At 37.8% G+C, this 22,957-nt stretch overlaps 3 protein-coding genes across 6 annotated transcripts; all 3 read right to left on the bottom strand.

The window, feature by feature from the left end:
* Positions 1–1,391: 1,391 nt before the first annotated feature.
* LOC103865152 (probable E3 ubiquitin-protein ligase ARI11) lies at positions 1,392–8,118 on the bottom strand. Its single transcript, XM_009142930.3, has 2 exons — positions 6,161–8,118; positions 1,392–5,855 (listed from the first exon to the last, which is right to left on the bottom strand). Exons 1-2 carry the CDS (start codon positions 7,340–7,342, stop codon positions 5,541–5,543), a joined length of 1,497 nt encoding a protein of 498 aa, XP_009141178.1. The 5' UTR covers positions 7,343–8,118; the 3' UTR covers positions 1,392–5,540.
* A 2,202-nt stretch (positions 8,119–10,320) lies between these two features.
* LOC103865150 (probable E3 ubiquitin-protein ligase ARI11) lies at positions 10,321–18,258 on the bottom strand. Of its 4 annotated transcripts, XM_033289597.1 has the most exons (5): positions 14,937–18,258; positions 14,772–14,864; positions 14,514–14,676; positions 14,048–14,105; positions 13,323–13,488 (listed from the first exon to the last, which is right to left on the bottom strand). In XM_033289597.1, exons 1-3 carry the CDS (start codon positions 18,199–18,201, stop codon positions 14,519–14,521), a joined length of 3,516 nt encoding a protein of 1,171 aa, XP_033145488.1. In that variant the 5' UTR covers positions 18,202–18,258; the 3' UTR covers positions 13,323–13,488; positions 14,048–14,105; positions 14,514–14,518. The 4 variants fall into 4 exon arrangements, with proteins under 4 accessions (XP_033145490.1, XP_033145491.1, XP_033145489.1 ...); XM_033289599.1 differs by lacking the exon at positions 14,937–18,258 and adding an exon at positions 10,321–11,930 and having other exon boundaries at positions 12,243–13,488; positions 14,514–14,919; XM_033289600.1 differs by lacking the exon at positions 14,937–18,258 and adding an exon at positions 10,321–11,930 and having other exon boundaries at positions 12,243–13,488; positions 14,048–14,919.
* A 160-nt stretch (positions 18,259–18,418) lies between these two features.
* Positions 18,419–22,915, bottom strand: LOC117133444. Its single transcript, XM_033289606.1, has 5 exons — positions 21,823–22,915; positions 21,658–21,750; positions 21,400–21,562; positions 20,934–20,991; positions 18,419–19,944 (listed from the first exon to the last, which is right to left on the bottom strand). The coding sequence occupies exon 5, from the start codon at positions 19,942–19,944 to the stop codon at positions 18,481–18,483; it is 1,464 nt and encodes a 487-aa protein (XP_033145497.1). The 5' UTR covers positions 20,934–20,991; positions 21,400–21,562; positions 21,658–21,750; positions 21,823–22,915; the 3' UTR covers positions 18,419–18,480.
* Positions 22,916–22,957: the final 42 nt, after the last annotated feature.

Here is a 22,957-nt window from a genome sequence, read left to right as displayed (position 1 = left end):
TATATATAATTTATTTATTTACATTGTTGGGGAGTTTTGTTATATACTCCCTCCGTTTCAATTTAAGTATCGTTCTAGAGTAAAAATTTTGTTTAAAAATAAGTGTCGTTTTATAATTTCAATGCAAAATTTATTGACTTTATATTATATTCTAATTTATTTTTATATTGGTTAAAATATGGTTAGGTGTATTGGTAATGATGTTTTTATTTTAGAAATATGTAAAATTAAATGTTTTCTTAATCTGTGTGTCCAATTCTAAAACGACATTTAAAACGAAACGGATGGAGTAATATACATTTAGACTGGAGTAGTATGTTAGATAAATAGTAGAATGACTTATTAATTAAATTTTACTAAATGAATTAAATGACAGTCTTGAATATGCTAAAACCAATTTAAGTATGTGACTACATATTATTTTGTAATTTATATTTTAATACATCTAATGGATGTGTAGCAATATTACTCCAAAACGTAAAAATTTGAGTTTTGTGGAAATATAATTATGTGTGGAATAGGGAGAAGATGAAGCCATGAAGGTCAACTGATATATCGTAAGCATGGTATTAAGCGACTTCAACGAAGTAGTCGGACAAGTTATTAAAAGCAAAAATAAAATAAACTAACTTTTAAAATCTGTAAGAAAAGGTTAAGAGGTTGATTGTTTAAGATTCTAAAGTAATTTTTGGTTTTTGTTTTTGAAAAAATCATTTTTTAGACAATTGAGCTTTTACATAAATAGATTCACTATAATCTAGTAAAAGTCTTTCTTTAATAATATAATACAAAAGTAAGTTCTATAAAGAACAATTTTAAAACTTGCAAATAAAATAAAATTAGTTATTTAAAATTATTTTTATCTAAGGTTTATATTTTTTTATAATCTACTTTTTCTTAAAAAAACAAATCAAAATTCTCTTGGTTTTTCCCTACGACCAAAAAATAATTTTCTTTCAAAACAAATTTCAATAATTTTAGACATATATGTTATAGAAAATTAATTAACTTTTTAAGTCTATATATTGTAAATTTGTTACACTTTAATTTAATTTTGTGTTTAAAAAATTTAGCTATTACCTTTATATACAATAGTTTAATAAAATATAAAAATATACTCACATATAAAAATTATGTCTACACACAGAATTAATTTTTATTTTAAAATGGATTTATGACATAAATATACGTAGAATTAATTTTTATTTTAAAATGGATTTATGACATAAATATATGTATTATCAAATTTTTGTATCTATGTAGGAATTACGATAGTTTTATTTTGCATTTATATTTTTTAAATTTTATTAAACAATTTATATGTCTTTTGATGACAGTATTATTATGATGGGGTATTTTAAAATAAACATTTGACTAATATTTTTATTTTATTAATTTTAAAAGGAAAACCCAAAGGTAAAACCAACTTCTAAAACATCCAATCATGTTTTTCTAAAAACCAAAATCTACTGCAAAATCAAAAATCAAAACTAAAAACCAAAATCTATAAATCAAAATCTAAAAACCAGAAACCAAAATCTAAAAACTAGTAAAACAATCATTGCCTAAATTAAAAGAAATGAACTTGTACCCATGAAATCGGTGATGCTACGAGTGGTAGAGACGGTGAAACGTAGAGGATCTTTAATCTTGGTGAGTGGGTGTTCGTATGAAAGGAACCGTCGTGGATGGTGTGGACGGTGATGGAGTAGTCATCGGAGGTGTAAGGTTCACGGTGGGTTGGAGGCAATGAGGAGTGAGACGGTGAGTCCCTTTTTGGATAAGCGTTTGGAGAGTTGCATCATTGGATTAATGTGTCCTTGTAATGGATATGGGAAAACATTAAGTGGCCGTTTGCTTCACCCATTTTTTCTAACATTTTTATTTGTCAAGAGACGCCGAAAACAAGAAGTGGTTCGCTGCTGCTACTGCCGTGTTGTTCGTGTGCTCGCTGCTGTTCTCGGAGTTGAGGCAGGCCGTCTATGACCTGTTCCTTGGTCTCCTCCGGCGGTTGCTCTGACTTTTCCATCTCGGTCCTCGCCGCTTTTGATGTTCGTATTGCATCGTTTGTTCATTTGTGGAGGTTTCTTCCTCTCCAGTACGTCGGAGTTGCTCACCGGCTCTCCCACGTTGGCGTAACTTTGGCGTCGCTTTTGGAGCTAGGCTCGGTTCTCGGGTTTAGCGTGAGGCGGCGTTTCCGATATCCTGTGGGTCATGGGAGGGATGGTTCGTCGAGGGAGCCTCATGTTTAGATATGTCATCCCAGCACCATTGTTGGGTCAGTTGGTTCGCAATGGTGGTCATATCCTTGGTCTAAATTGTAGGATTGGAAGAACAACATCAGAATGTGGCTCTCACTGCACCCGGTTTTTGCTATGGTTTGCATTATTTCTGAAGTCGAACTGCGTAATAATAGTAACAGTTAGAGATCTTGGTGGGACTACCCAGTGGGCGCAGCTAGAGCTTTCTGGTTAAGAGTAGTGGTCGGAGTTCTTGAAGATCAGTCTCCTACTGTCGGTGGTGGTTTGAAGGATTGATTTTCGTCGATTGAGGAGTGCAAAGCTGTCCAGAGATGGTATCAATCATTTGGAGCAGCGTTAGCGGGCAAGCCAATTTCTACTGCAGCGTGGTCTCATATATCATCAAAGATGTCATCTCCATTTGGCAATGCACTCATTTGGTCAAGCTTTAGCCTCTGCTTTGCCTCTTAGTTCTATGAGTTTAAATTGTGTGATTGTTCCTAAGGTCTCTTCATGTTGCTTTCCTTCTTCTCTTTGCCTATGTTGATTAGATTACTTTGCTCTGTTACTAGTGTCTGTGTAAAGTCTGTCAAAAGATCTGAAAATGGTATAAAAATTTAACATTTTTACCAAAAAAAAACAAGAAGTGGTTTGAATTCTTTGTATGTTCTAATTCTACTCTCATTATATCTCTTATATATTAATTGAAAAAAACATTACAACATATTTTAATAGCCAATTAGAATCTTTAGAAAAATAAATTGGTACATTTAAATATATATTATTTTTTTTTATTAAACTAACAATAAAATTGATAAAAAAAAAATAAAAAAATCAAATTTATTAGTAGTGTACAAAACAATATTCTTCATTTCTTCCTTAAATAAAAGCTACAAAATTACCTAATATGATTAACATATATATGTCAATTAATGATTATGAATAAATAAAGATTTTATAACAATTTTTGTATCCTCTTTATTTTCTGTTTAATTTTATGTTATTGAAATAAATTACACATTCACATTAAGCATATAATAAAAAATTTAGATTTTTCTTATATGCTATATTTTTAATTTTTTAAAACGACTATAAATTACTAAAAATGATAAAAGTCCCACATTAAAAACTTTTTGATCAATGGTTTAACTTTTTTGTTAAAAGAAGATTTAAATAATCATAAAATCATATGAATATGAAGTGTCCATTAATAGATATTCATATTAAAAATATATAAATATAAATTAATAGCATTTAAATTAAAATACATAAATGTGTTAGTTTCGAAATTTGCACTGAAAAATTATTGTGACCTTAATATTTTAATTTTGATATTTCCATTGAAAAAATCTCACACTGAAAATTTTTAGATTAATGATTTAATTTTTTTGTTACAACAAATATAAAAATATTAATAAAATCATATGAGTAGAAAATCTTAATAATAAATATTTATATTAAAATATGCTATATATCGATGTTAATATCATTGAAATTTAATTATATACCATATAAAATAAATAAATGATTGTTTTGATTTATTTACCAAAAACATTATTGTAAATAAATAGGAAGTATTGTTTTGGTTTATGTGTTGACTCTAATTAAATTCTATATATAATATGTAAATGAACAAAAGATAAACAATAATATGTTAATATTATTTTTATACATAATGTTCATCCCGCGCAAGACGTAAATTTTAACCTACTATACTAGTATTTAGGATTCTTTGTAGTTTTGTCTTGTTATTTACAATGTTTGATAAGCTCAAAATGTAAAAATTTCAGAGTATTTAGGATGCTTTGTAGTTTTATGTTTTTTTATTAGAAGTAATTCAGTGTTACTACTAAATCTGTTTATTAGTAATGTAAATACCATATTAATATGTGCTTACTATTTATTTATTAAAGTTTAATGATTATAATTAATTATTAATAAAATCGAGGATTAAACTGTAAAATATAATTTTAACAGAAAAAAATTGAAGGCCATCATTGAAAAACCACGTCTTTATCTTTTTATTTTAAAAGTGATCCCTTTCAAAATGAAGGGAATTGTTAGAGATGCCCATAACGGGTGGGCAAAAAAATCGAACCGAACCGAATCAAACCGAACCAACCGAACCGAAACCGAACCAAAGTTTATTTCAAACCATTTGGTTGAAGATTTCTCCAACCCGAATGGTTCGATTTAAACCGAACCGAACCGAGAAACCGATGTGTTTCGTAATTATTTTGAATTAAAAATATTAGTAATACCAATATACTAAAATTCTAATACTATACCACATATTTTCCATTTTTCACTAATTAATATATATTCTTCTAACCTAATATGTATTTATCAAAATATTTGATGTAAAAAAAAAAGAAAAGTTTGTATGCTTGTATTTTGTATATGTAAACGTGGATGTTAAATCTAAATCTAATACCTAAAGCAAATTTTATTAAAAACAAAAGTTATTTTCCATAGCGTCACATAGAAGATGATTCATTATATACTTTTTAATAATTTTATAAGAGACATTACTAATGATGTTAGTTTTTTTTTTTATTTTAGTTAACTTTCATTTATTTTAATTCTTATATACTTTTCGTGACTTTAAAAAAAAATCAGATTTATATTGAATTTAATTCACATAGTTTATGTTTACATAATTTACGTTTTAAAACACAATTTCTCTTAAAAAATTAAACTAAGAAAAACCTAATTAAACTGATCCAAAAAACAAACCGAACCTAATATAAACCGAACCGAACATAAATCGAACCGAACCAAACTAAAATAAATATGGTTTATTTCAGCTGGAAAAATACTATAAACGAACTAACTAAACCGAACCGAACCGAAAAAATAACCAAAGTGCCCACCCCTAGCCCATAATAAAAACATGGAAGGAAATTGGTGGGCAGGCGCCATGTTTCATTGTTTCATCTTCTTTGTCTTTTGTGGGGCATGATTTTTCGTGTTATTAACTTATTATTAGTAATTTACTTCAAAGGACTTCAAAAGTTGTGGAGCAGCTTAAAAAGAGCTATGGACAAAAATGCAAGGTTCTCACTTCTCACGTAGTATTATTTCAGCCTAAAAAGGTTATAAAAATAAAATAAAAGATAAAAGAGAAGAAAATAAAATAATTCAAGAAATCATGAATACACATGCCAAAACACTACAACATGTGTCATATGATATTTGATCCATTTTTATTTTAATATTAAAGTTTGAATATAGAAATAAACATAGTAAAATTATATGCTCACAAACTTTATCTTGTGGTGGAAGTCATAGAGTCTGTTGTTATTTTGCTCTCATTGTGCTCTCTACATCAGCAAGACCATTCTCCAAAGCTTTCACCAGATTTTCGAAGTAGGTTTTGGTTACTATAGTTAGACCAGTCAATTTCCTGCGGAAATCACTGAAATCTTTAGACGGTTCTTCGGTTTCGCTGACAAACTGTTTAAACTCCACTTCTGCACAATCATGAAGCCTCTCCAAACCAACTTGAGCCTCCGCTTGCAAATACTCGAAAAATTGTTTCTTGGCATGTTCATGTTGAGGAAGGTAGTATCCATATGCAAATGTCCATTTCAAGACCCTCCTACACTCGATGATCTGCAATCGTAAAATGAATCACATAAAGTCTCACTTACTGTCTCAATAACTAACTCCCAAACGAGAATTATTGCAAGCTTTTACTAATAACACTTTTAAGAGAAATCACGCTTGCTATTCATCGATTCAACAAGATCTATCATGAAAAATATAATTATGAAACCGTGGCTGTAGTCTAGTTTTCAGTTAACCTTAACGTTTCACATTATATTCCATTCTGCATAAAGATTAAGGAAAACAAATATACAATTTCTACACCAAGTTATAAATTAGTCTTAGTTATTTAATAGTATATATCTACTAACCTGAAGCCATGCATCTACAATGAACTGAAGCTGAGTTTCTGGTGTGCTGTGTTTGTCACTAAGCTGCTTAAGTTGCACCGATTGCAACTTCTCCAGGTCTCTCTTAGCCGTTAGCCTTGACGATTGATTGCTTACCCATCTTTCATAATAATGCATGTATCTATGCAAGGCAGTTTTGGCCATTTCTCTCTTGTTTTCAGCCTCATCATCACCCTTAAACTTGTTGCAATCCTCAGGACATGGATATGCACGAAGACAGATCCAACAAAACTGAAAACGGCAAGGCGCTGAGCATGTCATATGGTTGCATCCCTGGTTCTTCTCGATATGACGCTTGCATCTGGGACAAAGCTTTGTATTGGCTAGTATCCAAGTCGTGTTCTCGGATTCATCATTGTTCTTGAATATCCACTTCGCCACCGTATCGCAGTCCACAGGACGGTGAGCATCTTCACTACAGTTCCAACAAAAGTCATTAGAACACAAACAAGAAACGTCATAGTTTTCACTTCCTTTTCCAAAATCAACCGCGTATTCGCACCCTGGTGATGGACACCACTTTATCTTTTTCCCGCTGGATTCAACATAAGACCTAAAGAAGTATCTATAATACTTCTCCTTAAACTCTTCATTAGATATGAGCTTATCGATCATATCTTGACCGACCACAGCAGAACAAGAAGGCTCAGGACATGTAACCATCAAACAGCCAGGACCACCGGTGATTTTTGCAGTGATGTAACCGTTCCAACAAGTCATGCAATAAGGATGACCACAAGAAACTGTTGCAATGTCTTTTTGAAAATAGGACTCAAAGCAAATTCCACATATAATATTCATTTGATTAAGATCAACGACAGGCTCCTTCACTATACCGACGGTTTTACGAACTCTCTCTTCATCGGTAAACCATTCATCTTCCACTTTACTAGCATTCCACTGATAGTGAAGAAGCAGAACGATCGCTTCAGCTTGGCTTATAGAGAGAAGCGTAGAAACTTGTTCGATATCAGTCCTTTGATGCTCGTGAATATCTTCTTCCTTGAGTATGACGTAACTTAGCTGAGATGCAGAATCGTTGTCATTGTCTTCCTCGGCGAATCCAGGATCAACGTCGTCACTGTATAAATGATCTTCACCTGATTCAATATCGAGCATGACATCATCATCCGAATAATCCATGATCGATGGAGAGACAATAGCCCCTAAACGGTTTTGAGATTTATAGGAAGCAGACAAAACCCAAACCCTGTTCTTCTGTCTCGTGATAATTAGGGTTTCACTCTTCTCTTTTGGTGGGGGCTTACGAGTTCTCGTTTTATAAGATTCCGTATCCACGTCGTATAAATATTTATCCAATGAAACTTCAACACGTGGGACGCATTAAGTTTAAGTAACGACTGAAAAAAGGAAAAGTCACAAACTGAAACGTATACAAGAAGAAGGAAATCCTACTATATAAAAGAGACTAAATTCAAGGCTTTTGGGACTATCCACCTCAGCCAAAATATTCTCATCAATAAAGAATTAGAAATATATGTCATTTAGAAGATAATTAACTAACATATGACTTTTAATATTTCTAGAAATTTCATATTTGTAACTGTTAATTTATTAATATAATCATATATCTACATTGAATTATGTTCTATTTTTAATCATTAGATTTCAAAGGTAAATAAAATATTAATTTATAATATATATATAGTTTATAATTTTATATTGTAGTTATAAATAAAGAGAAATAACCAGGGAGGATGAAAAATCTCATATAAAATTATATAATTAAAATGGTAAAATGGTGAGTATGATGAGGTGAATCTAAGAAATTTTGTTGTACAAATTATGATGTTTTCTTCGTCCACTAAAATGATTTAAAATAAAATATATATTCACATAAATAAGTCAATATTTGTTTTTTTTTTTTGGTAAGATGTTAAGATTATCATTTTCTGAAAGGTTACACTGTTGTTTTTAAACAACCTATTACAACAAGGAAACAAAAACAACCACCAACAACTCAAGGTAAAAAAAGCCTTAAAGAGGTTTTATACAAGAAATATAAAAAAGAAGTAGAGAAGAGGAGAAAGAAGAACTTGCCGGGTAAGAGAGGAGACGGTCACGCATTATACGGTCGAGAGAGGCAAGGATGACTGATGAAGGTGAAGAGACAGCTGTGAACACACGAGCATTACGCTCTTTCCACAGCAGGTATATAGATGACTGAAAGTAGAGCTTAATAACTGAAGTAGCATGTGCATCTGCGTTGACGCGAGGTTGATTGATCCAGGCTGCAACATACTGTAGATCAGCCGGAGGAGAAATCCAAACTTCAGCAGCAAAAGACTCCCATATCAAACGAGATAAAGAGCACTCAAAGAAGAGATGATGGTGAGTCTCTATTTCCAGATTACAAAGGACGCACGTTCCTGAGACATTTAACCCCCAACGCCTCAAGCGATCCTTGGTTGGCAGTCTTCTCCGCAAAGCCAGTCATGATATAAACACATTACGTGGAATATGTTCCTTGAACCAAATAGTTTTATGCCAATATTTGTTGTTGATAGTGTTTATATTCTTTTCTGACATTAGTATCCATATTTTTTAGTAAACTGATCCAAAGAGATTAGTTTGTGGAGCTAACCAAACGAGAATTATAGTGTTTACTTTGGAAAAAGTAATAGGTTGAATGATAAATGGCGTGCATGCTTTTTCACATGGAAATCTGCACATATATTAAAATTGTAAGATTTGAATCATAGAGAAAATATAGTGCATATGACTGAAGTTGGTCCATTCCGAAACTAAAGATGGCTAAAATTCTTCTTTGTCAAAATGCATAGATGTGAATCTTATATGAATAGAGTTCTCCATTGCTTATAGCAGTGTAATAAACTCCGTGTGTAAAGGATAAAAAATGTTATATAAGTGAAAACAAAAATTATGATTTTTTTTCTTGTGCCTATAGGCATTTCGTAATTTGAAGAAGAAAGAACATATTGTGTCAAAATCTTTGGCTCAGTCAAATTTTATCCAGTTGTTTATAAAACTGTTGTTATCTGATTCATGTAATTTTTCAGTGTTGATTTAAAAGCCCAAAAGACCAATCTATACTGACTTTTTGATATATTTTTTTATGTGATTTGAATTTAAAAATAGATAAAACTTTCGATAAGTTATGTAAACTCAGAACAAGTATTTAGCTTTAGAAAGCATTTACATGTTTCAAACTTATAATATATACATATATAATGTTTAAAATTATGCATATAAAATCAGTGTAAAATGTGCTTGAATATGTTTCTCTTCTTTAATGTGTTAATTGTACTATATATAACATTATTTTAAAATTTCAAAAAGTTTATGTCACATACAAAAAACCATCAATAAAAATATAATTACAACAAAAAAAATGAAAAATTATAAACATATAAATTTAAATTAGCAAAAACTAACATTGGAAAAACAAGAAGTTAATGTAAAAGAAAAAAACCGACAAATAATATTATAAATAATATAAATTTATAAGACAGAATCCGCGCGAAGCGCGGAAAAAATCTCTAGTTGGTATAGATTTTGCTCAAAAAAATCATAGGTTTAAGAGCAAAACCTATGGTTTTTAAGTCTAACTAAAAAGTATTTGCTCTACGGAGTTAAGTCTAACTAAAAAAAAAACTATATATGCGTCATCAGATCTGACAGACAAACAATTTTCATTTTTCGGAAAAGAAAAGGTATATTTTGGACTATATCTGAGTGAATTAGTTTAAGCAATGCTAAAGATATTCAAGACCTTTGTTCAGAAACTATATGTTTTGTTCTAAAACTATAGATTTTCACTATTATCAACCAAAATTTAATACAAAATACAAAATCTTTGAAAAAGATTACGAATACACCAAATATTATTAGCGCAACTTAAACGTACCATACGTAAAAGTTGGATGGACCATAATCGAGTAATGCTTGACACAAAAATACGTAGTGTGGGGTCTGGTAATCCAGTACAACTTTGCAAACAATCTAAGTTTACATCAATGTTCTTAGACCCGATCCGGATACTGAATCACTCACCAGATTATTGGATCACTGGATCGACCGCGTCGTTGATTTAAAAAAACATATTTAGAAAATATTAAACTTAATTTTTTTTATTTTTATTTACAAGACTGATATATTATTATATGATAATTTTAATTTATTCATTAATCCACGGTTCATCCACGGTCGATCCAGTGATCCAACAATCCGGTAAATCGTCCCGGGTTTAAAAACATTGCTTGTGAGAGAAAACATGTACGCGGACGACTGTTTATGGGTAATGATATATGTTGAGAGGCGGATCCACGTGTATGTGTATAGAAGGGTGATCAGCTAGCAACACATCTTACTATGGCTGATCCCTTAAACCAGGTTCGACTCTACTCTACTGCCTATTTTACTTATTTTTGTCTGGATTTAAAGTCCATTTAAATTTTGAACCATGTTTAAAAGGATCCTGATTCCTGAGTACGCCACTGTATATGATGATGTATTGATGTTAAAAAAGGAATTTTTTGTTTAGTGCCTAAACCTCTAATTCGTATGGAGACTTTAAAATTAGTGACAAAATCTCTAATTATATGGAGGCCCTTCACATAAGATTCATTCTTCTTCCTCGTTCCTTCTTTAGAATCAGTTGCTTTTGACTTCATTCTCTTCTTCTGCATCTCATCAATTATCTGAATTTTGTTTTATCAGGTTTGTTTAACTAGAAGATGGTCCGAATTTGGTTTTATAAAAAACAAAGGCATTCCACATTTTTTGTTTTCTACAATTTTTTCGGTGATCTTGCATTGAATTTCTAATCTATTATCTAAATAGAGAATGGAACTGAAAATGATTTACCTTGATAAAACATGTTTTTCTTTGCACGTTATTCTATAATATGAGTTTCAAAGGCTAAGAAAAAAAAAGTGGTGGAACGACCCGACCCAAGTATTATGTATGGATGGCCGACGGAAAAATTAAGTCCGCAGAGGAATTACATTTACCATAGACCAAACCTGAGCAAGAGGACTTGAGAAGCCTCGAGGTGCCTCCTCAGTGAGAGGAGGAGAGAGCTAGCTTGAAAAAGATATCTCAAACTCTGGAAGAGAGCTTTCATCAAGCTCCAATAACCAAAGAGAGACCCGAGAGAAACTATCAAAACCGTCAGATAGAGCAAGAAAACCAAATTTACTGTTCTCTAAATTTTTGCCAAAGCAAGATCAGGGCTTCATAAGTCAAAGAAGAGTGCAAATTCTAGTATGCTAAATAATTATTAGGAAAAAAGGTTTAAAAAGTCACAGATTCTACATCCTTGCCACAAAAAAAAAACATAAAACACAGATAGTACTTGAACCAAGAGATCTCAGTGATCACTTGGATCTTTTTAATACCATTATACCAACTTTTGTCTTTTATTAGAGTCTGTTGCCGATTTGGTCTCATTGGGTTCCACATCAGCAAGACCATTCTCCAAAGCTTTCACAAGATTTTCGAAATATGTTTTGGTTACTTTAGTCAAACCAATTAACTTCCTCCTGAAATCTTCGAATTTTTTAGAGAAATATTCAGTTTCGTTGACGAGCTCTTTGAACTCCAACTCTGCACAATGATGTAGCCTCTCCAAACCAACTTCAGCTTCTCCTTGTAAATACTCGAAAAATCGTTTCTTGGTACTTTCCTGCTCAGGAAGGTAGTACCCATATGCATATGTCCATTTCAAGACCCTTCTGCACTCGATGATCTGCAAACGCAAGATCAAGTACACGAGCCACAGATTTTCTTTTGAGAAAAATGTTATAATACAAACCAGCTAGAGCCTCATTACTAACTCTCATATATAACGTTTTTACTATTCACTCCTTTTCTTTAGTTAAATAATGTTTTATGCTCATTGGTTTCAAGAATTAAGGTTTTAGAAATATATTTTTTTGAAGCCGACATTGATCTACGTACTTCCGATCTTATTCTATTCCAACCTTCCATATTCTACATAACTTGTCTTCAGTTAAATGTTACCAAAGTCTTGGTTATTTAAATACATGTATCCGCTAACCTGAAGCCATGCCTCTACGGTGAATTGGAGCTGAGTTTCCCGTATGCCATGTTTGACACTAAGTTTCACAAGCTGCACCGATTGCAATTTCTTCAAATCTGCCATAGCCATTACCCTCGAAGATTGATTTCCCACCCATCTTTCGTAATAATGCATGTATCTATCGATTGCCTTTTTCGCCATTTCTCGCTTAACTTCAGTCTCACCCCTAAAGTTGTGGCAAGACTTGTGATTATTCAGTGGATCCAGACAAGCCCAACAGAAGCTATGTTTGCAAATGGAGCATCTCATATGGTTGCATCCTTGGTTCTTCTCGATCTGACGTTTGCAACTAGGACAAGGCTTTGTATTGGCAAGTATCCAAGTCGTGTTCTCGGATTCATCATTGTTCTTGAATATCCATTTGGCCACTGTGTGGCAGTCCACAGGGCGGTGAGCATCTTCACAGCATTTCCAGCAAAACTCATAGGAACACAAACAAGAAACATCATAGTTTTCACTCTCACCTCCAAAATCAACAGCGTATTCGCATCCAGGTGACGGGCACCATTTTATCTTCTTCTGGCTCGATTCGATATAAGACTTAAGAAAATATTTGTAATACTTCTCCTTATCCTCTTCCTTGGTTATAACACTATTGATCATATCTTGACCAACCACAGCAGAACAAGACGGCTCTGGACATTGAACCGTCAGACATCCCAGACCATCGTTAATTTTCGAAGTGACGTAACCGGTCCAACAAGTCTTGCAATAAGGATGACCACAAGAAACCGTTGCACTATCCTTCTGAAGAAATGAATCAAAGCAAATCCCACATTCAATGTTCACTTTGTCGTTAAGATCAACAACTGGCTCCTTCAATAAACCTGCGCTTTCACGGACTTTTTCTTCATTGGTGAACCATTCATCTTCTATTTTACTAGGACTCCACTGGTAGTGAAGAAGCAAAATGATCGCTTCGACTTGGCTTATAGAGAGAACAGTAGAAACTTGTTCTATATCTGTAACACCCGTCTCTTTAACACTCGAGCCCGGCGTGCTACTAATCAACAACTTATATCTCAAATCCGTAAAAAAAGTCTGAAAGTCGACTTTCATATAAATACCGAAATAAATCCATAAATCCCATAGTCGAAATACTGAAATAATCGTCGAAATAATAGATATAAGTCTGAGAAATAAAATAAAGAAAAACGCCTAAAAGCACCAGCTGTCCGATCAATCCCCTAGTCGTCAGTCTCACCTGCATGGGGCAAATGAGGGGTGAGTAACAGGGGAGTTACCCAGTGAGGTATGGGATACTAAACCCGAAGTCCATGGACCCGGACAGAGCACTCCGAATAAATATAATTTAATCCTAACACGTTGCAAAACACGGTACCTAAAGTACCCAGAGATCAAACAAGCTGCCCACTAACAGGCCAAAACACCACCGAATATGTGCTCGGTAACACACGCCCGTAGACGATTTATCGACCTCCACGCCTTGGCACAACAGGTCGACTACGCTGTGCCGCAGCAAACACCACACCCAATGTACTGTCTCCAGCCGAAATATCCATAGTCAGCTATCAACCAAATCACATCAATATACTATATATATATATATATATATATTATCAATTACAAATGAACAAACATTGTTGAATCATCTAACACCCTAGTTCCGGTTAAGCAAAGAACCTAAAACTAAGCAAAACAATGACAGACTCAATTTCACGCAAACGGAAACACATTAGAAATAAATTATACTTATTCGAGGTCCTAAGCCGTGTAAGAGAAGCTCGGGAAAAGACCCTCACCTTAGCAACGTGGAAAAGTAGTAGCTATGAACTCCAACTGCTCAAACAGACTCCAAATCTGAAATCGGGGCGAAAAATCGAGTCAGAACGCCCTTCGAACGGTTAAAAACGGATAACTGGCGACTTGGTCAAACAGTCAACCCGCTGGTCAAAGGTCAACCCGGTCAACTCTGACCCAAGCCGGTCAACCATTGACCAAATGAAATCGAATTGAACCAATCGGTTTACCCAAACCAAAATCAATTTCAATTAGACCAAATCGGTTTTCCGTAACCGAAATTAAATCAATTTTAACCAGAAATCGATTTAATAAATAACCGGTTAACCTAAACCAAAACGAAATCAATTAACCTAACCGGTTGACCGGATCCGCGTTGACTCACCGAGTCGACTCGGCCGAGTTGCCGAGTCACCGGCCGAGTCACCGGCGGCGGTCACCCGCGGCGGTAAAAGGACGGCGGCTTACCGGAATCAACGGCGGCGATGGACGACGGCGGGTTGCGGTGGCGCGTGGGATACACGCGCGGAACGCCGCGGCACAAAAGATGCGCGTGACGGCGCGTCTGGGCGAATCTCCGGCTGATCTTCCTGCTCCGGACTCGTCTCGACGTCACGATCACGATGGTGGTCTTGAAATCACGAGATTCCAAATGGTTAGTGAGTTATGATCGATTGAATGAACGGCCGTTTTAAAAACAAATCGGAAAGGGCGATTTCCGGTTACCTTCGGCTGGGATCGGCGGTGAACTGGTCGATCTCGGCTCTGGGCGTGGTGGTGGCGGCGGTACGATCTCAGATGTGAGTGACGGCTCAATCTCTGTAGAGTTACAACGCTTAGGGTTTCTGGAGAATAAAATAATGGCAATAATGGTTTATATATTGGACTCACCAAGGGTTTCCTGCAACACTAACGGGCTCTGACGGGCCAAAGTGATTGGGCTGGGAATTGGGTCGTTACAATTCTCCCCCACTAGTAAAGAATTCGACCCCGAATTCGGCTCCTGAACCAACTGTCCAATACCATCCTCAAAAAGTTCTGGGTAATCAATCCTCATCTGAGTCTCGGTCTCCCATGTCTCCTCATGGATCCCATCTCTCTCCCAACGAACTCTGACAAAACTAGTCATCATGCCCTGAACCGCTTTCACTTGCCGATCCAAAATCTGTACTGGCTGACAAAGTGCAGACAAGTTTTTACCAAGGTCACTTGGTGGCTGTTGCAGAATGAGCTCTGGCTCTCTCACGACTTTTCTCAAAACTGACACATGAAACACATCATGAAAGTCTGATAACTCTGCTGATAGTCCCAATCTGTAAGCAACTGCTCCTATCCGCTCCAAAATAGGGTACGGGCCCATGAATCTCGGTTTAAGCTTCTTTAGCTTTCGAGTCTTAGATCCTCCCTGAAATGTTCTCATTTTTAGATATACCAGGTCGCCCACCTGAAATTCTAAATCCTTACGGTGCTTATCCGCATAACTCTTCTGTCGGTCATGAGCTTCCCTAAGCCGAGACTTGAGCATCTCCACCTGTTCTACTGTCTCCTGAACCATTGCAGGTTCTAAATCTCGTCTCTCCCCCACTTCTGTCCAGCAAAGTGGTGTACGACAAGGCCTACCATAAAGCGCCTCATATGGTGCCATTTCAATACTCGAATGATAGCTGTTGTTGTATGCAAACTCCGCTAGAGGTAGATACTTTCCCCAATTTCCTTCCCAATCCAAAACACAAGCCCTGAGCATATCTTCCAAAGTCTGAATAGTCCTCTCTGACTGCCCATCTGTCTGCGGATGATAAGCTGTACTCATATGGACTTTTGTCCCAAGAGCCTTCTGAAAGGCCCTCCAAAGAGCAGATGTAAACTTTGTATCTCGATCCGATACAATGCTCACAAGAACTCCGTGCAATCTCACAATCTCTCTAAGGTAAATCTGCGCCAACTGATCAGCTCCATCTGTTTTCTTAATCGCTATGAAATGAGCAGACTTGGTGAGTCTATCCACAATCACCCAAATAGCATTCCTCCCTCCTAAGGTTGTCGGGAGTCCAGTCACAAAATCCATAGTAACCATGTCCCATTTCCATTCTGGCAATGGCAAGTTCTGCAATAATCCGCTAGGCACTTGATGTTCAGCCTTAACCATCTGACATGTCTGGCACTGCGATACAAACGTAGCAACATCTTTCTTCATACCAGTCCAATGGTAATAACGCTTCAAATCTCTGTACATCTTGGTATTCCCTGGGTGGATAGAAAAACGTGAGTTGTGTGCTTGCTGTAAAATTTCCTTCCGTAGCAGTTTATCATCTGGCACACAAACTCGGTTTCGGTACATGTACATCCCGCTCAAAGCTGTGTGATATCCAATACTCTCGATTTCAATCTGCTTAACCAAAGCCTCATCATCATCCTGAACTCTGCGTATCCTCCATAGTAAATCTGCTTGTTCCAAAACATCAAGACCAGCTGTCTCCCCATCCGAAGTGATTGCACACAATCTGAGACTAGCAATTGTGCCAGTCAGCTCCTGAACCTCCTTGGTTCCTGAAACATCACTCCTGCGTCTACTCAAGGCGTCTGCCACATGGTTGGCCTTACCTGGATGATAGGTAATATCCAAGTTGTAATCCGCTAACAACTCCATCCATCTACGCTGTCTCAAATTCAGGTCCGCTTGAGTAAAGATATACTTAAGACTTTGGTGATCTGTGAGGATCTGAACTTTCTCTCCATACAGATATGACCTCCAGATTTTTAGCGCAAAAACAACTGCTGCTAACTCCAAATCATGGGTAGGGTAGTTGACCTCGTGAGGCCTCAACTGACGTGATGCATAAGCAATAACATGACCATCCTGCATCAGTACACAACCCAAACCAGTACCTGACGCATCCGTGTAAACCTCATAAGGTATCCCTGGCCTCGGTAGTACCAAAACTGGCGTGTCCGTGAGTTGTCGCTTCAATTCTGTGAGACTCTTCGAGCACTCGTCTGTCCACACAAACTTAACATCTTTGCCTGTCAACTGCGTCATCGGTTTGGCGATACTAGCAAATCCCTTGACGAATTTCCTGTAATAACCTGCTAAACCCAGAAAACTGTGGATCTCTGTAGCACTCTTAGGTGTCGGCCACTCTGTAATTGCGATAATCTTCTCTGGATCTACAGCAACTCCTGCCTCAGAAACCACATGACCCAAAAATCCAATCTTCCTCTGCCAGAAGCTACACTTACTCAGCTTAGCAAATAGCTGATGCTCCCTGAGCTTCTCCAACACAATCCGTAAATGCTCAGCATGCTCTTCTCTGCTCCGAGAATAAATCAGAATATCGTCGATGAAGACGATTACACACTTATCTAAGTACTCGCGAAAAACATCATTCATAAGTTTCATGAACGCTGCAGGTGCATTCGTCAACCCAAATGGCATCACTACAAATTCGTAATGTCCATAGCGTGTACGGAAAGCCGTCTTCCGCACATCCTCCCCTGCTATCGCAATCTGGTGATAACCTGATGCCAAGTCAATCTTAGAGAACCATGAAGCTCCCTGTAGCTGATCCAACAATTCATCAATACGCGGAAGTGGATACTTATTCTTTATGGTCACCTTGTTTAGACCTCTGTAATCAATACAAAGCCTAAAACTCCCATCTTTCTTCTTCACAAACAATACTGGTGCTCCCCACGGTGACGTACTGGGTCTGATGAAACCCTTACCCAATAGCTCCTCCAATTGTTTTTTTAGTTCAGCCATCTCTGCTGGTGCTAGTCGGTATGGGGCCCGTGAAACCGGTGCTGTCCCTGGCTCCAACTCAATAGTGAGAGCATCTCCTCTCGCTGGTGGTGGCCCTTTTAAGGCCTCAAATACATCCTCGAACTCCTCAACCACCGGAATGTCCTGCAACTCGTGATGTCCGTCGTTCTTAACCATCGAGATAGACGCCAGAAACCCCTCAGCTCCTTTCTCCAATAATTCCTCAGCATGCATCATCGAGACAATAGAGATTCCCCGGTGAGCTTGAACACACTGGAATGTGATCTTCCCCTCTTCTCTAGGAATATGAACCCTTGCCTTCGGGCAATCTAACACCACTCGATGCCGTGTCAGCCAATCCATCCCAAGTATAACATCGTAGTAATCCAGCTCCATCTCTGCTAAGTCTCCGGTGAAAACGAACCCTTCAAGTAAAATAGGTACGTCTCGATGCACGCCAGTGGCTCCAATTCTCTCTGTGCCGACTGTCCGAATCTGCTTGGTCTTAGGCTCAAAGACACCCTGAAAAGGCCAAGACTTGACTAGTCGCGAACTCACGAAGCTGTGAGAAGCTCCCGTATCGAAAAGAGTGTGAGCTACCTCACCTCCAACAGAAACCGATCCTACACATAATTTTTTTTTAACTATACATAGTAATCACAACCACAATAGCTCTCAAGAGAAACGAGTGGGGCAAAGATACGTAACGGCTGTCGGCTCAGCTCCATTGGCCTCTCCTAGGGCATACACACGTGGAGCGACGGCTTGACGCTTAGCTGGTGGAAGCGTTGGTTGCCCCTTCTTTGGGCAATCTCTAGCAATATGACCGGGCTCATAACAACTGTAACAAATCCTGATTGCCGCTGTAGGTGTTGCGATCTGACTGGCCGAAGTCGCATCTGCTGGTTTCATCCGACAATGCGTTGACAAATGTCCCCACCTTCCGCAAGTAAAACACTTGAGACACTCTCCGCCGTGGTGACGACGACATCGAGCACAATACGGTGCTTCTGACTGGTCCCTGGTCCTCTTCTGAGTCTCATCAGTCTTTCCAGACTTAGTTTGAGATGATTTGAGGAACTTCTGCTCCTCTGCCAAACCTGCTTCCTGCTCAGCAGCTTTCTCCACCAAATCTTCCAATCTCTGGTAAGTGACGACACGACATCTGTTGCGAATGTCGACTCGCATCCCACTCAAAAACTTCCTAATCAGGTCTTCCTCAGTAATACCACCTCCTGCAAACCTGCGAAGTCGGTTGAACTCAACCTCATACTCCCTGATTGTCATGCCACTCTGGCTCACATGCTCGAAGTCACTCTTCTTCTTATCCATAGCTTCTTTTGGAAAGTACTTCCTATCGAACTCCCGGATAAAATCTGTAAAGGTAAGCGGATCAGGCCCACGATGGCCCAATCGTACTCCCTCCCACCACACAAGTGCATCTCCACGTAGGTACTGCATAGCCAACCTAAGAGAAACCTCTGGTGGACACTCAATAATCTCCAATTTTCGTTGCAGACCAAGCTTCCAATCATAAGCAACTGTAGCATCCACTGTTCCCCCAAAATGCTCCATGTCCATGTTCCGCATCTGAGTCGTGAGTCTGTAAAATCTCTCATCATATACCCGGTAAACCGGTAAAGGTGGAGGTGGTGGTAGTGGTGGCTGCTGTAAACCCTGAGGAAGCTGCTGTTCTGGAACCCCCTGCACAGGAACCTGAGGTGGAATCTGCTGCGGTGGAATCTGCTGTGGTGGAATCTGCGGAGGTGGAATCTGCTGCGGTGGAATCTGCTGAGCTGGAATCTGCTGCGGTGGAATCTGCTGAGCTGGAATCTGCTGACCAGCAGCCAACTGACGGGCAACCTCCTGTGCAGCTACACGGGCAGCTTCTTGTGCAGCTACACGAGCAGCTTCCTGCGTAACCTGCTGAATAGCAACCTGGGCAGCCTGGGTAGCTGCCTGCTGAACCATCTGCATGAGCGCAGCCTGATCAAACGGTGGGACTACAGGCTGCACACCCTCTGCCTGAACACCATTCCCCTGAACATCTCCTGCAGCACCCTGCTCATCCACAACTTCACGAGCATCAGCTCTGACCCTAACTGTGCGAGTACGCTTAGTTCCTTTTTTTGGCGGCATCTGAAAACATGATGGACGAAACGATTAATTTCTGTTAAATCAGAACATTAACGATTACTGAAAAATAACCAAACAAAAAGGTGCTTCTAAGTTTTTAAAAAAAAACGTCGAAAACTAAAACAAAATCTTTGAAAATCAGGTCCCCTAACCGGCGTCCCGGGTCAAAGCCGAGACACAACCCCGCTCTGATACCAAATTGTAACACCCGTCTCTTTAACACTCGAGCCCGGCGTGCTACTAATCAACAACTTATATCTCAAATCCGTAAAAAAAGTCTGAAAGTCGACTTTCATATAAATACCGAAATAAATCCATAAATCCCATAGTCGAAATACTGAAATAATCGTCGAAATAATAGATATAAGTCTGAGAAATAAAATAAAGAAAAACGCCTAAAAGCACCAGCTGTCCGATCAATCCCCTAGTCGTCAGTCTCACCTGCATGGGGCAAATGAGGGGTGAGTAACAGGGGAGTTACCCAGTGAGGTATGGGATACTAAACCCGAAGTCCATGGACCCGGACAGAGCACTCCGAATAAATATAATTTAATCCTAACACGTTGCAAAACACGGTACCTAAAGTACCCAGAGATCAAACAAGCTGCCCACTAACAGGCCAAAACACCACCGAATATGTGCTCGGTAACACACGCCCGTAGACGATTTATCGACCTCCACGCCTTGGCACAACAGGTCGACTACGCTGTGCCGCAGCAAACACCACACCCAATGTACTGTCTCCAGCCGAAATATCCATAGTCGGCTATCAACCAAATCACATCAATATACTATATATATATATATTATCAATTACAAATGAACAAACATTGTTGAATCATCTAACACCCTAGTTCCGGTTAAGCAAAGAACCTAAAACTAAGCAAAACAATGACAGACTCAATTTCACGCAAACGGAAACACATTAGAAATAAATTATACTTATTCGAGGTCCTAAGCCGTGTAAGAGAAGCTCGGGAAAAGACCCTCACCTTAGCAACGTGGAAAAGTAGTAGCTATGAACTCCAACTGCTCAAACAGACTCCAAATCTGAAATCGGGGCGAAAAATCGAGTCAGAACGCCCTTCGAACGGTTAAAAACGGATAACTGGCGACTTGGTCAAACAGTCAACCCGCTGGTCAAAGGTCAACCCGGTCAACTCTGACCCAAGCCGGTCAACCATTGACCAAATGAAATCGAATTGAACCAATCGGTTTACCCAAACCAAAATCAATTTCAATTAGACCAAATCGGTTTTCCGTAACCGAAATTAAATCAATTTTAACCAGAAATCGATTTAATAAATAACCGGTTAACCTAAACCAAAACGAAATCAATTAACCTAACCGGTTGACCGGATCCGCGTTGACTCACCGAGTCGACTCGGCCGAGTTGCCGAGTCACCGGCCGAGTCACCGGCGGCGGTCACCCGCGGCGGTAAAAGGACGGCGGCTTACCGGAATCAACGGCGGCGATGGACGACGGCGGGTTGCGGTGGCGCGTGGGATACACGCGCGGAACGCCGCGACACAAAAGATGCGCGTGACGGCGCGTCTGGGCGAATCTCCGGCTGATCTTCCTGCTCCGGACTCGTCTCGACGTCACGATCACGATGGTGGTCTTGAAATCACGAGATTCCAAATGGTTAGTGAGTTATGATCGATTGAATGAACGGCCGTTTTAAAAACAAATCGGAAAGGGCGATTTCCGGTTACCTTCGGCTGGGATCGGCGGTGAACTGGTCGATCTCGGCTCTGGGCGTGGTGGTGGCGGCGGTACGATCTCAGATGTGAGTGACGGCTCAATCTCTGTAGAGTTACAACGCTTAGGGTTTCTGGAGAATAAAATAATGGCAATAATGGTTTATATATTGGACTCACCAAGGGTTTCCTGCAACACTAACGGGCTCTGACGGGCCAAAGTGATTGGGCTGGGAATTGGGTCGTTACAATATCGGTCCTTTGATGCTTGTGAATGTCTTCTTCGTTAAGAACTACGTAACTTAGCTGAGATGTGCAATCCTTGTCCATATCTTCCTCGGCAAATAGAGGATTACTGTCGGCTGCATCGTCACTGTATAAATTATCTTCACCTGATTCATTATCGAGCATGCCATCATCATCAGAATAATCCATGATCGAGTACTGGTGCAAAACCCTAAGAAGATACGTAACTAAATCCCCTTTTCTTCTCGGAGGCTCGGGGCTAGGGTTTAGCTCAACGAAGTTCTCTCTTTTTTTTTTGTGGCTGACAATCTCTCTCTTCTAGTCATTTCGCTTTAATATAGGCTCCACGTAGTAGAACCAATCATTTATGTACACGTGTAACTTTTAAAGCTTTCAGTAACGTCTAATAACGAAAACTCATAAGTCCCAACCAGTAGCCGTTTGCCACATGTAACTGATATGTTATATAGAAGCACCTAAAAAGCAACACTATTATAATTACATTTTTGAGATTTTGCTAATGAAAAATATCCTTATATTTAGGTAAAAGCCACGATTTTTTTAAGGATTTTTGGGTATACAGATTTTAACTAGTCAATTGTTGGTTCTTGTTAATACTGTTAATAGAATTTAACCTTTAAGGTCTGTATATGATATTCAAGATTTGGTTTTGAAACTAGTAGACTTTCTTATAAAATACGTAAATGGAGGTTAACGAAAGAGATTAATAAGAATAAAAAGTGATTTCTTGGAATGAATTTGATTTTCAAATCAAATTCAGATGAAGTGGCATGGATACATAAAAATATGATTTTTTTTTTAACACACATCAAAATATGATTAAATATAAACTTTTTGGTGCAAAGAAGAAGACACACGAACCTAATTTATTAATGGAATAGCTTGTTCATTTGCCTTCTTAATGAGCATGAGGAGAGATCTGAATAAATCATCTTTCAAACCCTTCCTCTTTCACTAGTTAATTGTATTTTTGGTTATCCATGCGTATTCTTTCTAGATTGGACTTGTAAAATAATGGGTTGTTTTACTCATTATAAGTTTTAACACA

This window comes from Brassica rapa, chromosome A04, assembly GCF_000309985.2.
Source record: "Brassica rapa cultivar Chiifu-401-42 chromosome A04, CAAS_Brap_v3.01, whole genome shotgun sequence".
Classification (NCBI taxonomy): Eukaryota; Viridiplantae; Streptophyta; class Magnoliopsida; order Brassicales; family Brassicaceae; genus Brassica; species Brassica rapa.
Note: the sequence above shows the minus strand (reverse complement) of the source record. Positions and strands in the feature narration are given on the sequence as shown.

Excerpts from the sequence above, each read along its gene's own strand:
- LOC103865150 (XM_033289597.1), bottom strand. The coding sequence starts at position 18,201 with ATGGAGCTGGATTACTACGATGTTATACTTGGGATGGATTGGCTGACA. Across the intron at positions 14,865-14,936 it reads AGTGTTGCAGGAAACCCTTG|AGATTGAGCCGTCACTCACA; the intron begins GTGAGTCCAATA and ends GTAACTCTACAG. Across the intron at positions 14,677-14,771 it reads ACCGCCGATCCCAGCCGAAG|ACCACCATCGTGATCGTGAC; the intron begins GTAACCGGAAAT and ends CGTGATTTCAAG.
- LOC103865152 (XM_009142930.3), bottom strand. The coding sequence starts at position 7,342 with ATGGATTATTCGGATGATGATGTCATGCTCGATATTGAATCAGGTGAA. Across the intron at positions 5,856-6,160 it reads TTGTAGATGCATGGCTTCAG|ATCATCGAGTGTAGGAGGGT; the intron begins GTTAGTAGATAT and ends TTACGATTGCAG.
- LOC117133444 (XM_033289606.1), bottom strand. The coding sequence starts at position 19,944 with ATGCCGCCAAAAAAAGGAACTAAGCGTACTCGCACAGTTAGGGTCAGA.